The sequence below is a fragment of the Poromitra crassiceps genome (assembly GCF_964638095.1).
Source record: "Poromitra crassiceps genome assembly, chromosome: 4".
In the NCBI taxonomy this organism is placed as follows: Eukaryota; Metazoa; Chordata; class Actinopteri; order Beryciformes; family Melamphaidae; genus Poromitra; species Poromitra crassiceps.
The window spans coordinates 24799026-24815441 of record NC_139626.1 but is presented as its reverse complement, the minus strand read 5'-3'; the positions used below and the strand labels follow the sequence as shown (position 1 = coordinate 24815441).

The 16416-nt window shown below is 44.3% G+C and overlaps 1 protein-coding gene across 1 annotated transcript in view; it reads right to left on the bottom strand.

Moving 5' to 3' along the window:
• The window catches only part of taok2b (TAO kinase 2b), a gene marked incomplete at its 3' end in the record, with an annotated part of 47028 nt that overhangs the window by 4838 nt on the left and 25774 nt on the right, over positions 1–16416 (bottom strand). The window contains exons 10-17 of the mRNA XM_083636320.1: positions 16066–16147; positions 14188–14355; positions 12327–12533; positions 9288–9526; positions 8731–8908; positions 7717–7845; positions 7383–7586; positions 6803–7042 (exon numbers count right to left, since the gene is read on the bottom strand). Coding sequence (XP_083492446.1) covers positions 6803–7042; positions 7383–7586; positions 7717–7845; positions 8731–8908; positions 9288–9526; positions 12327–12533; positions 14188–14355; positions 16066–16147 — 1447 coding nt within the window. The remainder of the gene's footprint in view (positions 1–6802; positions 7043–7382; positions 7587–7716; positions 7846–8730; positions 8909–9287; positions 9527–12326; positions 12534–14187; positions 14356–16065; positions 16148–16416) is intronic.

Sequence of the window (16416 nt, the reverse complement as noted above, 5' to 3'; positions counted from 1 at the left end):
AGAGAATATGATGAGGCACATATGCCGAGGATATAAATCAGTCGAAAATGTGCAGTGTGACAAAATTGTTCTAAATCAGACGTTTGTTTGTGTGTGTGTGTGCGTGTGTGTGTGAGCACCATTGAGACGTTTTGTAAGGATCTGTGTCAGCTTTGTTGAAAATGTAAATCAATCACAACAAAGATAAGTGTAAGTAACATTGGATATGAAATGTTGCAATATTTGGCAGTATCATTTTAGGCCAAAATGAAACAAGAGTTTATATAATTTTGCCTGAAAATGTTTGGTTGATTTAATTTTTTTATTTGATAAAATAGTTTGAATTTGAAAACGTGAAAATTGGGTATTTTAATTGCTTTTTAGTATGACAGTGCTTAAAGTCAAAAGGTGCACAACATTTTGACCATCCTAGCTGTAAAGTTAGTATGGTCCAAATAAATAAATAATTAAATAAATAAATACGTACCTTGTCTACAATTTGGACTATTATGAATTCTGTAGGTGCAGTGATGTCCCAGCTCAATCTAAACAAGTAAATTGCATACCCAATTTCAACTCAAAGGGACTGAAGTAAAATTGATCAGAATGCACATTCTCTTCCAAATCTCCTTTACTAAGGTGAAGTATAATATCCAGAGTTATGATGCTTTCAATCTAATGTGCTGCATCTGGAGATGATAGGATAATACAGTAAGCTTGGAATACTTTTGTGAATTTCTGTTGCAATAACATTCACTTTTATTCACAATGTAAAAGTGAAGGGATCAAAATAGAAGGGACGATACATTGCAACGCTGCCCTAGAATGCAATTTCTAGATGTATAAACTAAAGTGTATATTGTATATGCAATTGTTACACATTAATTCAGCTGATCTGTACTGTTATTCTGCAAAATCATGTTCCTAAAATTTCACAGGGCCTATTTTGTTATGTACAAGGTACAAGTAAAATTATGATTACTGAACAGAGATGGTTAAAGGAGAGTTTCATCACTTCCCATATCTATATGCACCATGTAATGTAGTGTTTGATACAGTGGGTTTCAAAGTCTGAGACTGTGGGCCTCCCCCCAGACAAAGCTTGGAAAAAGGCGCCCCCCTCACTCAATTCCTGGATAGCCTGATATTGGTGTTTGACCTACCTGAAGACAATTATTTGTTTCCGACTCTGGGAAAGTGGGAAAAACAGTAAAATTCCACAAAATTACAGCATCTCTGAACTACCTCTTTAACCAAATCACACACATTTGACTATTCTATGTGATCTCCTTTTGATAACTAATGTATTGTTTTCACTTCCATTCACTGAGCCTCCCCAGAAACTGATTGGAGCTTCCCTAGGGAGCCCCGCCTTCCCCTTTGGAAAACCTCTGGTTTAATATAAAGATGTTAACATGACTGTCCACTGATATCTTCTTTCAATCTTTTCTGTTGATTCTTAGGACTGCATTTTGATTTGGACTGAAAGCTCATACTGTAGCTCAAAAGTCATCGAGCAACAAATTAACTGGCCACAATGAAAAACTAAAACACAACAGGAGATCATGGATTTAACAAACAGTCCTCTGCAGTATGTGTAAGACTAGAAATTATTTTTATAGCTTGCCCTTATCACTCAACACCCATTTCTGCACGCTAAAGTAGACTAAATAAACTATGTAAAGTACAACATCGGTGGACGTTAGTCAAGATGGAGCACAAAAGACGACAGAGGTATGTTATGAAACAGGACGACGAAATTATAAGTGACAAAATGCTAACAGAACTTTCGATAGAAATCAGAAAGGAAGAGGAAATGTGACCAATGGAAACAAGGTATAACTCTAAATGGAAACTGAAAATCATAGAAACAAGACAATGATTTCAACACAAAACAATTTATTTGTGTGTGTAAAGAAAAATCTCTAAGTATGACAAAATATCTTTCTATGCTCAGCCATACAGCATGCCAACACTCACGCACTCTCAAATGAGAATGTAATGCAAACAAAATGGCTGCCAAACAGAATGCAGTACTAATCTTAGAAATACTGCATAAATTATATATGAAAAAGGAAAATACAACTTGAGGTGATAGAACTCTGGGAAACTCAAACTCACACAGACAGTCTCACAAAACAGAATACAAACATGTAAACATACATACAGGAACAGGCAATAACTCATACTGGAACACAAGGGTAAAACAAATACAAAATTATAAGTTACATTCAAATAAAGCATAATGGGTGAAAACAATTTGTCATTTTGAAATAATATTGCATCTTGTTTAAAGCCAGAACAGGACAGAGTACAATGGTATCTCTCCTTTTAAAAAGTAACAACCTGTTCTCCAGTGCAGGTCACCCAGAAAGTGATGCCCTATTTTCTCCCCCTCTGACTCAAATACGGTCAAGATTGCGTTCCCTCCTACTGTCCCGCAGCCACTCCGTAATCCCCTTTCATCTCAATGGCTCAAAGTAGTCCTTCTGTTCTGTCACATGCAAGGCACGATTTTCTGGGTAATCACAGTTAATTTATCAGCACTGCTGCACTAAAAAAAAAAATCTTCATATTACATTTAACCAGACCTCACTGGCAGAAATGCAGATTTTAGCTCCCATTTTCTCTGCATTCTCATATGCAAATCAAAATTGTCAAGAAGCATCTTATTTTTGGCCATTATACTGATGTGCAATCTTTTAACATTTCACAATTAAAAGCACACATTGCATTTTTGGAGCATGTTTCAGTCATCAAGAAGACAACTAGATTTTATGCTCTAACCATAAAGTCAACAATTTATTTTGGTCCAACTCTTTGACGTAAGCTGATCTCTTATTGTTGATAAGGCTTTTTGAATAATCTGTTTAAGACAGTGCAAAGATAAGACACTGCTATTGCTATCATCTCTTCATACGACTGCTCACTCTTAACTTTCACATTCAGTAGTTTCATCAATCTTTGGACTTTTTACAATTGCATGTCTCAAACAATTGTCAATATGGCTTCATATAAATTAAACTATAATGAAATCTTCAATTAGATTAAATTCAATTAAATAGGTTTTATTATACTAGGTAATATAGATTAGAAACTATATCGAGTTTCCTTACTTTTCCACAATATAGAGATCAAGAGATTTCACTACAGAGTATTAAACAAACACTCATGCAAACAGTTCACTAAAGCTGCTGTAGATTTATATGGATCATTGGGGCAAAAAAAACAAAATGTTTACATGGTAAATCATTATGAGATTATTGCATAAAGTGCAATAAAAGTAGTATTTATCTAAGTAGAAGCTGAAAGATAATTTCACTGGCTGTAATTGTTTTCCAATGATGTCTTAACACCAAACAATGAATGAACCCAACAACATTTGAGGTTGGCGACCTTCAAGTAAAGGTGCCCCATTGGATAAGCTTTAGATTTCAACTAAATGGCTGCATACTTCATCATTTCAATCAATTGTGTACGTCTATAAAGTAAGACCTTTTGCCAAATATTTTCCAGTTGTCAGAGATCTAAACATGGAAACTCGACCAAGCTTCAAAGTGAAACACCACATTTAACATGATAAATGCCCTCCAATGGTCCCAAATAGTTCTGCACAGCTGTTTATTGCACTTTTATAATGACTGATAGCTAGTGTTCGGGGGATTTTAGTGAAATGATGTCTCTTATTTTCACAGTTTACATCTTTGTGGAGTGAGATTGGGGGCCCTTTACACGAGGACAGTTTCTGAAAGAAACGACACAATAGCGTTTCCTTCACACCTTTTCCTTCACACCTTCTCCCTGTTTACATGAGCGCTGTTGAATTTTTAAAACGCCGTAATGTACATGCCAGGTCGCTAGGTGGCAGTGTGATCACCTTATTCTTTGCCCATACAAGGACGCTTACTGCATGACGTAATTTCACTTTAAACGCGGAAGTAGAGTACACTTTCCGCAGTCATTTAGACTTGCCAAAAAGCTTTTTTCAAGCTAAAAAAACCCCCCAAACTGTTAAAGTTTTAATATTTGTCGGGTGAGAATGTAATATATACGTGACCAGTTTATCAGAATAACGCCTATTGGAAATCTTTAACGAGCAGCGAGGACCGGGAGGCTCCTCATTCAGCGCTGGCCAGCTGACTGTGATCTGTCACCCTACTGCTACTGGCAGTGAGAAAACACTGTCGACTGCTTTTGTAACTAACGTTAAATGCCGACCAGGTACAGCCATCGGCTCCTCGCAGCAGTAACGCTATGAACATGTAACTGAAGTTGGCCGCAGTGTAGCTTAATTCTGAGTGTTGCCAAACTTCATTCATACTGATGTTGTATTTGGTTGCCAACTCGCGCACGGCATCGCGTGTGTCGCCTGTGCAGGCACGTCAGAGTTTCTGAAATGTGCCGTTCCAAAGTGATTACATGGAGCGCTCAGCGGGGAGCGTCACCAACAATTCCACTCTGGAGGGTGGTTTTAAAATGTGTCGTTTCCTAAGCGCGAATTTGCCGTCGCCGTCTTAACGGGAGGCACTAACGATACAATAATTCCCCGTTTCCATAGGAAACCGTCCTCGTGTAAAGTGCCCCCAAAGCCATGAAGCTACGTGGTCTTTGTAAATAATATTTGTTCTCAGCACTGAGATAACAGTGCACAAACAAGACCCTCCCTTTCCAAAAACAACAAAAAAACACAAACGATTGCACAAACACGGTCTTCACAATAACCATAACAAAATATGTCTTACAAATTAAGACTAAAATAATCAAATAAAGAAAATAATACAGAAAAAAAAAAACTTTTACAAAAAGCACAATAGTGAAATGTACTAAAACATCACTGGCGTAACACAGTGACAGTGAGCTGCTGGTGCTTTGCAGAACCCACTGATGCAACAGTATGGCTTGTGTGCATGATATGATTGGAGCTTCAACAGCCAATCATTTTCAGCCAATGCACACATGTACATTCTTACATGTACAGGTCTGTGTGCATGTAAATAAGATGCCTCATCTTTAGGAACGGTGACAAAAAAAACCCATCTCAGGATTGTGTAACAAAAGACACACACACAGGTCCAAATTAAAAAGACAAACAATGGTGGAAACACTGGAAGATAGAGCACAATCACACTCACAAACGCACACACATCCATACTACCTGCACACTGTTCCTACTTCACACTACTTCCTCCCTGTTTAAAACCATCTCATTCGCTTGCTATCTCCATGGCCGAACCTTCCCCCTTACATACCTTCCAGACGATGTTTGCCTCAACCCGCACTCCCACTTCCCCTCGTCACAGAACATCCTCTCCCTCTCTTCCCTCCTCTGCCTCTCCCTCTCTCTCCTCATCCCCTCCTTCAGTCTGCGCTCCCTGACCTCCCTGGGCAGCAGGCGGGGCAGCCTGCTTGGCCTCTCCTCCTTCAAGAGGCCCAGCCTTCGGAGTCTGACCAGGCAGCTGGGGGGCAGCTCTTTTAGGATCTGGCCGGCGAGCTTCAGGACTACGGAGTTAGCCAGGTCTGCCAGGACCCCGATGGGGCGTCTAATGAAGCGTTTCACCCAGAGGAGGCCCTTGGCCAGTGGAGAGCTTTGGCTCTGGCGGGCCTGGTACTCTAAAGGCAAGCTCCGCAGAGGGACTGGGATTTTGGACTGGCGCACACCCCAATTGCGCCCGGCTTTGGGAAACATCTCATAGAGATTGCGCTCAGCGACACCCCCCAGGACTGACTGGCACATGGCAAAGAGTGGGCGGGGCAGGCGAAAGAGGAAGCGCATGCACAAGCGGTTGACTTTGCGGGGCGTGTGCTGGAGGAAGTTGCGTGCTGGTCGGACCACCAGCACCACCAGCAAGTAGAGGGAGAAGAAGATGGAAGGGGAGCTGAGAAAGGAGGCTGAGATCAGGATCATGGGGACATAATAAATCCCCAGGCTGAAGGAGAGGCCCAAACTGAAGAGGCTGCACGCCCACAGGCTGAGCGACAGGTAGGTGGACAGAGAGAGTGAGCAGCAGGAGCGAAGGACCAGGTAAGAGAAGAAGAGAGCCAGGAGGGCAAGCTCAGCGGAGAGAAGCAGAGAGGCCAGAGAGGGGAGAGGGGGCGAGCGACGCAGGGAGAGGAGGAATGTGGAGAGGAGCAGAAAAGTGAGGTTGGAGGGCTGCGCGGCAGCAGAGAGGGAGAGGAGGAGGCAGATGGCATGAGAGAAGAGTGAAGGGAGAGACGTCTGGGAGGGGGGAGGAGGAGTGGGCGGGATGGGCGTGGGCTCCAGTTCCTCGAGGGAGTCGGGGAAGTAGAACTCCGTAAGATTGTGCGTGTCTCGCTTGCGCCTTTCTGAGGAGAGGGAGGAGATGAGCTCTGACGGACAGCCATCGGCCACGCCCCTGCCCTCTTCTTCCTCCTCATCATCGGTGTCTATCTGTGAATTTCTACCATCATCATCCTCATCCTCCCACTGCACTCCTTCTACTTCCCTCACATCTGTCCCTTCTTCCCCCATCGTCCACTCCTCTCGCTCAGGTCCTTCCCCCACGTTCTCTACCTCATTATTTGGCTTTGGTTTACCATCATCTACCTCATCCTTCATTTCTACCTCGGGGGCGCTTGCAGCCCCTTCCTCTACTCTCGTAACCTCCTCGTCTCTGCATTCCACCACTGCACCTTCATCGAGTTCACCCTCAGCCTGGCGGTCACGTAGCTGCTTGGCTCCCGTTTCCCTCTCCTCTTTGGAATCTTCTACCTCTACCACCCCCTCCTCCCCGGCCTGGGGGCTGCTGTGCCCCTCTGTTGCCTGGCTCTCTCCCTCCTCGGAGGACCCCTGGCTCTCACTCACTTTGAGGCTCTTGGGCTGCTGGCGGACCTCCACAGCATGCTTCTGACGCAGCTCCTGCTCGCGCCGCTTGTTATATTCCATCTGGTTGGTGAGCTCCGTCTGGTGCTGCGTGCGGATCAGCTCGGCCCGCGTGTGCTGCACCAAACCCAACTGGCGGAACTCCAGCTCCTGGGTGGACTCATGGTGGCGCAGCAGCATGGCACACTCCAAGTCCTTCAGAGTCTGCTTCTTGTTCAAGTCCTGGTGCGGAGACAGAGTGATGAAGATGAAGTCAAATGGGAAGGATGTTAAATTGTGAGGAGAAACAGATCATATTGCTAGTTTTTCAGATTTAAGTAAAAAACAAAAACCCATTTCACCAATCTTTATTTCTAAACATTTCAAACTCTTATTTTAGCAGGCAAATGTCATAAAAACGTATTTATTTAACATAACATATGTTTGGCATAACAAGTTTATGCACATTTCCAGACACTACAGCAGGTAAGTAACCATTGCATGGAGGTTCCTTTATCTGGTCTTAGGTTCCTGAGACCAGCAAGCTAAAAAAAAGTCCTGTTTTGTTTTGGGGGATAGGTACCTCCCGGAGCAGATCCTGCTCCATGTTGTGGCGTGCCAGCAGCATCTTCCTCTTGTACTGGCGACACTGCAGCTCATAGTACTGCCTCTGCCTCCGCAGTAGCCCCGCTTCCTCCTCCGCCTGCAGCTGCTGCAGACACTCCTTCTGGTGCACCAGCCATTCCTGCTTCTCCCGCTTGGGTGTTGACTGGTTCTCATTCAGTTCCTTAGGTGGAAAACGTTAGAAGGAATGATTAGAGTGTAATATTAGCTGGCGGGGAATACTGTGGGAATAGCATTAGTATAACAATGTGCATTTTGGTGAGGGGAAGTGGAATGGATGTGGGGAGTTGCACCTCTTTGAGCTGCTCCTTGCGCTGGCGATACTGGCGTTTCTGGGACTCCAGAAGGCTGGTCAACTCCTTCTTCTGCTGGGCCAGGATGTGCTGCTGAAACTTCTTCTCCTCAGCCAGGGCAGCCTTTGTCTGGACAAACAGTGTCACAGTGACATCATTGGCATCAGGGATGTGAGCAGGATGGTAAAAAAAAAGTTTAAATCTTGACCATGAACATTCCTATATTACAGGGGTTGCCAAACGTTTTTTTAATTATTATTATTATTATTATTATTACAGTATTGGTAATGGTTTTGCCCTCACCAAAACTTAGCTCAACTTTGGAGTGTTATTTAGCCACCTTCCTGACAAGCTAGCATGGCATGGCTGGTAGCAATCGATGCCTTAGGGATAGTCAACTTGCTTTGCCCGGGGGCCACTTATAAGTGCCTGGGCAGCAAGCTGTCGGCGATATTTGACAATTTAGCTGGAGTTCAGTCAAACTTTATTTAACGTTAAGTTTTCATTGTGAATTAGATAATGGTCAGGGGGCCACTCTGCACCCTATCACAGGCTGCATCTGGCCCCCGGGCCGCAAGTTGAGTATCACTGCCTTAGGTCTCCTAGCTTCGTATGATACCACAAGCTTCACTATGGCTTTAAAAGCCCGCTACAGCCTATTAAAGAAAATGTTTGAATTTCCAGATATTCTGGAGTTATTGCGATATTCGGGAAATATCTCAAATCCGCCCAATCCTCAGGGTTGATGTGTACCGGTATATGTAAAAAATGTTGTCTGTACAACAACAATAATAATAATAATAATAAATAAATAAAAATACAATGCTCTCACGGACCACCTGGTGGAGCCCCGCGGACCACAGTTTGGGGATCACTGCTATAATACATCAACAGCAGCACTCGGATCCTTGCACTCCTGACTATTCCTATTTCCTCTCCGGTACGTGCCTGCGTCCCTTTACATCTATCTTCCCATCTCTCATACCTCCATTAAACCCCCCTCCATCACCTCACCTCCTTCTCCAGGATAGCCTGTTGCTTCTTAGATAGTTTGTCTCCCTCCCCAGAGAAGCTGTTCCTCTGATTCTCCAGCTCCTTGTCCAGTCTCAGTTGGTGCTCATCCATCTCTGACTTCAGCTTGTTCTCCAGGCCCATCAGCTGCTTCTGGTGCTGCCGCCGCATGCGCTTGTAACTGGGAGGAGATGCAGGGCAAGAGGTTCATCAGAGAAATGGAGTCATCGACAGACACCAAAACAAGTGTCACTCAGGTAATTGACTGCCTCAAGGCTCCTTTTGGCTCTACTTCAATGAGAGGGGTCAAGGTGCATGCTTCTGATGCAAAACAGTATATGAACCTGGCTAATTTAGTGTCAAATATGTAATTCTTTTGACATAAAATGTATGAGGTTGGGGCGTGTCGTGTGCATTTATTGTTTCATAATATGAGCACTGTGAAACCCGGAGACTGTAACTGTGACTAAGAGCTATACAAATTGACTTGACGAGTGCTTGATTTAGCTTCCCTGTAAAGCAAGATGTATTCCATTACTGATGCACCATAGTCTCCTCACCCAGACATCTGCTCTCTCAGGGCCGAACCCTGCTCATGCTCCTGGATTTGACGGGTGACGAGCGAGGCTGTCCTGATGGTGGCAAAGTGATCTCGTCCGCGTCGACGCCTGCCCCCTCCTCCCCCCCCTCCTCCCCCTCCTCCTCCCCCACCTCCTCCACCTCCCCCGCCAGCAGACGCGGCCTCCCGCTGCGAGTCGACCTCTGGCTGGTAGGGGTCGTCATAGATGTTGTCATGGCTCTGGACAACGGGAAGACAGAGAGGGAGAAATGGAAAGAGAAGAGGAGATTTGTGAGAAAATGGGTGTGACTAGTATGATTTGATTTCTTTGGGTGTCTTTGTGGAGCAGGGTCTAAGGTGCCATGTAACTGGTTGTGAGTTTAAGTCCAGCTCTTGACCCACATTATATGACATACCCACTATCTATGGTTTGTTCTGCCACTCTTTAGTATTCAAATAAAGGTAGAGATACTACAGCCATAAATAATAATCATTCTGGGTCATTGCAGTAGAAAATATTAACATGGTAATGCAAATAAAAATATATAAATAAGAACAGTGCAAATGAGGGGTATTAATTAGGGTATTATTGGGGCGGCTGTAGCTCAGGAGGTAGAGCGGGTCGTCCACTAATCGCTTTGGATAAAAGAGGTCAGTGGTTTGATTCCCGGCTCCTCCAGTCTGCATGTCGAAGTGTCCTTGGGCAAGACACTGAACCCCAAATTGCTCCCGTTGGTGTGCCAGCACCCTGCGTGGTAGCCTGCCGCCATCGGTGTGTGAATGTACCTACTGACTGTAAAGCGCTTTGGATAAAAGCGCTATATAAATGCAGGCCATTTACCATTTACCATTAAACTGGACAATTTAGGTGATTTTCACCATGCTTCTGTGAGTTGAAAGAAGTCCAGAGTATGAGGTGCTGCACCACAAGCTTCTCAACAGTCTTCATTATAACCAATGTCAATGCCACAGCATACTGTAAGTATGAAAACTGGAATATCCCTTCTTGGGTGCTGGGGTGATGTATGAGGCTTTCCATAGGGGAGGAAGCTCTTCAGACTCAATGGTAGGTTGATGAGATGGTGGAGAGCTTCTGTTAGCCGATTGGCAGATGCTTTGAGGACTCTGGGACTGATGCCATCAAGGACCGCTGTCTTGCCTGTGTATTTTGTGTATTACCCCGTAGTTGCGTCTAAGTGAAGCGTATTTGACTGGGTTCACCGTATTCCCATTAGGTCCTGACTGAGATGGACAGCTCATTTATCTTGTTTGCTAGCACCTTCATGTTCCTCAAGACGAAATATTTGGGTTTGAGTCTTCTTGCTCTCTCCCTCACCGCCAACTTGCCCACTGTGATGTGCCAGCAGCTCCGGAGGTAGACTCCCCCGCCCTCTGCCAGCCAGCTTCAAGGTGATCAACAACTACTCCCAAGTGTAAGACAACATACTGTCCGAGTCTGATTTATTAGCTGGTCCCGAGTGTTAAAGTCTGGCAGTATAGTAAGAAAAAGTGATAAAAGGTACTAAAAATAGAGAGAAATGAGAAGATTTTTTATATATCTAATTTAATCTCAGTTACATTGCTAACTCAATTAGAAAAGTAGTGCTTATCAGCCATTGGGGAAAAGGCCTGCTGATTCTGCCCTCTAAGATGCACATCAGGCTATGTGAAACTGAAGGGTGTGTAGTGCCAACTGTGTCCAAGAGGGGTTTGGGAAGGAATAAGCTAAATGGAGAGCACAGGACTACGGACTCTCACACTCAACAACATACCCATCCACTAGGGGTGTCACGGTACACAAAAGTCACGGTTCGGTACGTACCTCGGTTTTGGGGTCACGGTTCGGTACGAATACGGCACGGTACGAAAACGGGGAAAAAAAGCAACAAATCCCAAATTCTGTTTTTTTCCCTTTGAATATGTCTGAATTCTGCTTTTTACGCTATTTTTACCATCAGAAATAGTGTCTAATATGTGGGAATGAATAAATGTCCACTATTTAATAAGATCTAGGCAATCCACACAAAAAGGTTTTACTCTAGAGCAGTGATTTTCAAAGTGTGGGGTGCGCCTCCCTCTCAGATGTCTGTATTCCAGCTGTTTGACAGGGCAAAGGCATTTCCCCCCACTTTAAATCTTTATTGTACACAAGTTTGTAAACAGAGCGCATGTGTGGAGTAGCCTAATACTCCCACCAACCCCTCCCCCTGTTGTATTTGTTTTATGTAGCATTTGCGTTTGATGTAAGCACTAATTTGGAATCCTATCTAAAAGCGGCCACTAGGCGGCAGTGTTTCTTTAGTCAACGTCAAAATACCTACATGTTCAGAAGAAGAATAAAACGGCAGAAGAAGAAAAACTTCTAAACCCTGTTGAAAGATACCCCCACTTTCTGACAAGACAACGGGGTGGGTTTCACTTTCCCAGTAAGTACAGGAAAGAACCCTGTCAGCGCCTTAACGTTATTGGATGTGAGTTTTGTTTAGCATAATATGATTACGTTCGGTCATCTAATGGATTATTGGAACATGACAAGGAGTCATCGCCTTTTCCTCACCGCAGCTTGCCTGTCTGCATCCGCAGATGTCTGCTTGACCGCATCACTCATCCCACACGATGTATGTTGCTTGTTTACAAGTTAACAGCTTTGTCAGTGTTATGTAACGTTTAGCCGCAACGCGCAACTATAAAGGACTGTCGCGGCTACGTAACGTTACATTGGCAAGCTTACCTCGTTGGCTTGATGTTGACAGAATTTGCAAAACAGCTTATCGCCACAAAACGTCCCATTCTGTGAACGCGGATTTCTATGGCCCTTGTGTTGTTTTGGTGTGTCTTCTTCTGTGGCGTTTAATTCAATTCAATTCAATTCAATGCCGTTCAAACAGCGTTTAGGTGCTTCTGGATTTGACGTATTCGTCGTGTCGTTTCATGTACCGTGAAACGAGGTACCGTGAGGGTCGTACCGTAAACTCACGGGACGAATACATGTACCGTGACACCCCTACCATCCACCTACAGCAACAACATTCAGACTGACCAGGGGCTTGTGCAGGACGGAGGTGTTGGAGGTGACGGTGTGCTCTCCCTCCTGCATCATGGCCATCTCACCGCTGTCATCTGAGCCGTCGGCCAGGCTGTTGACCGAGCTGCTCTGGGAGCTGGCACTGATCGACATGGATGGCAAAGAATGGGAGCTTTCCATGCTGTTGACTGTGCCCGTGCGCAGCATATACTGCTCCACATCCTGGTCGAGAGGAGGGGAAGAGGAGGACGTTTAGTGAGATGGCGAAGAGGTATTGGGGAAAGCACTGTCAAGATTGTGTTTGTAGTCGGTGTCTGTCTTTGTACTGTACTTCATAGGATGGAAGAGTAGTACTGCAATTGTAGTTCACTGTAGATAACACTCATATGCTTTCCAATATGAAACACCTCACTAAGCAGACATGAATAGACCAAATCACAATGTTTGTTTACAATAACGTCCGGGGAGACAACGCCTGCGTCACATACAGTACCGGTACATACAATTCAATGGAGGGGAGCAGACGGGGGCGGGGAACAACTGAGATAAAAGACAAAATGGTTCTGTCTAAAATGCAGGTTTGATGCTTTCAGATCTCATTAATTAACAACACTTTCACTAACGTTAGTTTGGAGACCTAATTCACCTGTTTGGCCACAGAATAAAAAATTATAATTACAGCTTGAGTTGACCAAAAACTAATAGCTAGTCCGACCCGGCGGTGAGATGTCACTGTTGGGGAGATTTGGTTTGTCAACACAGAACATGAAATAAGCACAAGCAAACGTCAGATAGGTGTTTAACTAGCGTATATATCTTTAACGTTACAATTACGGCTGAAAATGACAACAGAAATAATCACTCAAGTTTGTGATATCGCCATAATTTAAATCAATTGGCAGGTTTTCTACCCGGACGTACCGGTTGTTGTTGACACAACGTCCCGGTAATTCGGTGTATAGGAATATACTAACATTTAGATATAAATACTCTCTACAGAAATGCATTCAAAGCCCAACATTCTTTGAATTCCTCCATTTCCTCTATGAGGAAACAGCTCTGTGAGGGAAGAGCCAACGACAATTGGATTTCAAGGGGAACAAAGCTCTTTATACAGAAAGGAAGGGGTCCAAACTTCCAAAGTTCACATGATGTACCGGTACTAAGAAACAGTTCCTGACCAGGGCCTAGGCTGACACAAGTAGATGCTTCTTCCTCTGATTAATATATATATATATATATATATATATATATATATATATATATATATATATATATATATATATATAATTTTTTTTGTGAGTGTTGTCTGACTCCACGCCTGCTAGCATTTCTTTATTTTGGTTTAGTAGAGTCTGACTATCTTTGGAGGCAGTGTGGGAACTAACTTCTGAAGTTCTGACAAACTTGTCTGCTTTGCAAAGGAGGACGCTGAGCATCTGAAGACAGACATTTATTATTTCAAATGGTGAAGTAGTGAACAAAAGAGGACTATTATACACCAGCTTTTATTTGATACAAAGTGAGTGAATAGATGAGATTCTGCAGCGATATATGGCAGTGGATTTCAAGTTTTCGGGTAACAGGAAAGCCGCCGCAAGTTACTTGTTGTTATTACTGCTATCAGGGTAGAGGTACATCTGTCAAAGCAAATCACTGTAATGTTTTGAGTGAATGTTTGCCAGTACTGGTCAGTAGTCTACCAGCTATCACTCTACAATCTTGTCCTTGCCACATCCCTCCTCTCATCCTCAACTCCTCTTCCAACCCCCCCCCCCCTCCCATCTCATGTAGTCCCTGCTCCCCTCACTTCTCCTTCACCTCGCTCCTCCCTAAAGCTCTCTTGGCCTCTTCCTCATCCTCCCTCCCTTCTCACCTCCTCCTCCTCGCCTCCTTCTGGTGCAGGCCCGTTGTGGGCCTCGTGGAAAAGGATCTTCTTCATCTTGCGGTACTGAAGGTTGTCCAGCTCCCGGACAGCATCCTTGGTGCGCGCGATCAGGTCCATCACAACCGTCATGGGACGCTCTCTGCATAGGAAATGGTGCTGGGATGGAGGAGGGGGTTAGGGGGAAGGGATGGAGAGATTGGGATTTTTTAATAACCAAAATATTTCCAAATGGCAGACAACTTTATCATTGGCTAGCAGCTCGTTATTCTGTTTACTTTTTGCATAACTATAAAGCCAATTTCTGCTGAAGTGATAATGGGGTGTGCCTTGACTGAGTACCGAACAGCATCAAACTATTCCCCCCCCCCAGTATTTTATTAAAAAAAATTCAGAACAATTAAAGGGCAAACAAACACGCTCAGACACAGGAAAAACAAAAAACAAAAACATACATAAGATCAAGATTCAATATTACATGATTACCAGCCGCAGAAGGTATTTATGTGCTTGTGAAAGATACAAGGGGACCATGAGAAACCAGCCAGGCGAGTCACACGTGTCTCCCCTAACCTCATCAAGGTAGGTTAGAAACGGGTCCAAAATGGTTGAAAACTTTGTGAGTGAATTGGTCCTCATTAACCTCAGTCTCTTCATCCGTATAACAGAGGTCATGTCAACCACAGTTGGAAAGAGGGTGAAGAGGATGACTTCCATTCCTTCAGAATTAGTTTTTTTGGCAACGGTTGTCCCCTGTGTCAGAGACTGTTGCACAGCTGTAGGGAAGTTCAAAAAGGACTCCGAGCAGACAAAGATGGCGAGTTCTGCTTCTGCTTCTGGTTGAAGGATTATCAAACTATTCTTTAACTCATTCCCTGCCAGGGTTTCTGAAAGTCTTCACTGATATTCCGGGACCCACTGAATATTTTCTTCTATGACTATGTAAACACCGAATATCTCAAAAGAAAGAAGAGAGCCTAGACTTTCATATAAAAATGTGTTTCTGCCTTCTTCTGTTCTTTAGTTATCGACACTTGAATGTAGGTCGTTTCCCCCGGAAACACCTGTCTGTCCAGAGAAAGCTGAGAAAAACTCCTTTTTGTGCAGCAGAGCGAGGGAGAGATTCACCCCAAACTCAGAGAGTGAATGTGCCGGGTCACACTCTCGTCTTGCCCGGGGGGCCGTCGGCTTCTGGAGCTTGATGTGTGGAGGTCTGGGGCCATATCTAACTGCTGAAATGTTCACGATGTAGGGTTCACAAAGCGGATTACTAATCTACTATAAGTGATTTGTGTGCGTTTACCAGCGTCTGGTGAAGAAAATCCTTCAGCTTCAAGTACATGTAACTGTCGCAAGACCATGTGACAGCGCGTCGAGCCCCGGGGAAAAAGCTTGAAGCAGGCACAAGCAGAACGGACGCCTAACCGTTCACACAAGAAGCCTTCTCTTTTCCTCTCAGCGCCTACTCGGCGCGCCTTGAACCCGCCCACAACTCCCATTGACTTCATGCCTGGCTTGACGCGTCACGCTTGGAAAATAGGCCTGAATCCTGAACGATCGCTTGAGCAAGGCATGAGCGTGGCTTCGGCGAGGCTTCAGCGTGACACGTGCGTGGGTGGTGCGAACGACTTCGCCTGTTAACAAGGACGCCTAAATGAAACTTGTGGGTTCAGAGTAGGTAGAGCTTAGGTTGAGCGTTGCTTTGGCATCCTGTGTGAACGGGGGCTAACCCTGGCTTCTGGGCAACTTTAGGAGTGATGAAGTAGCACTTCATAAGTTGGCCAAGAGCGCCATCTATTGCATGTTGGTGAAAACATGGGTTGATTTAATATCACGTCAATGGCGTGGAATGAGTTAAGAGCCTTGTACCTTGAGCAGCACATCAGAGGTAGGTCTGTCCTGGGCGATCTTCTGCAGACAGGAGTCCACAAAATTACGGAAATAATCCGACCTGAAAAAAAGGCAAAAGGATAATTATACAAGGCACCATTCACCATTTTCATACTTATGATGGATCAATACAAGCAGTTTTTGAGTATCATTCAAATCAATACATCTGTAAAGCAGAAAATTGTAGTCGATAGTAGGGTTGTGCGATGTCATGAAAATACCCATCGTGATTGTTTTACAGTGAAACATCGTTTTGGACGATGGCATCGTCGCAAGTGGGGGTGGGGGGAATAATTAATTATTTATTAAGTCGCTGCATTGCTGTAATTC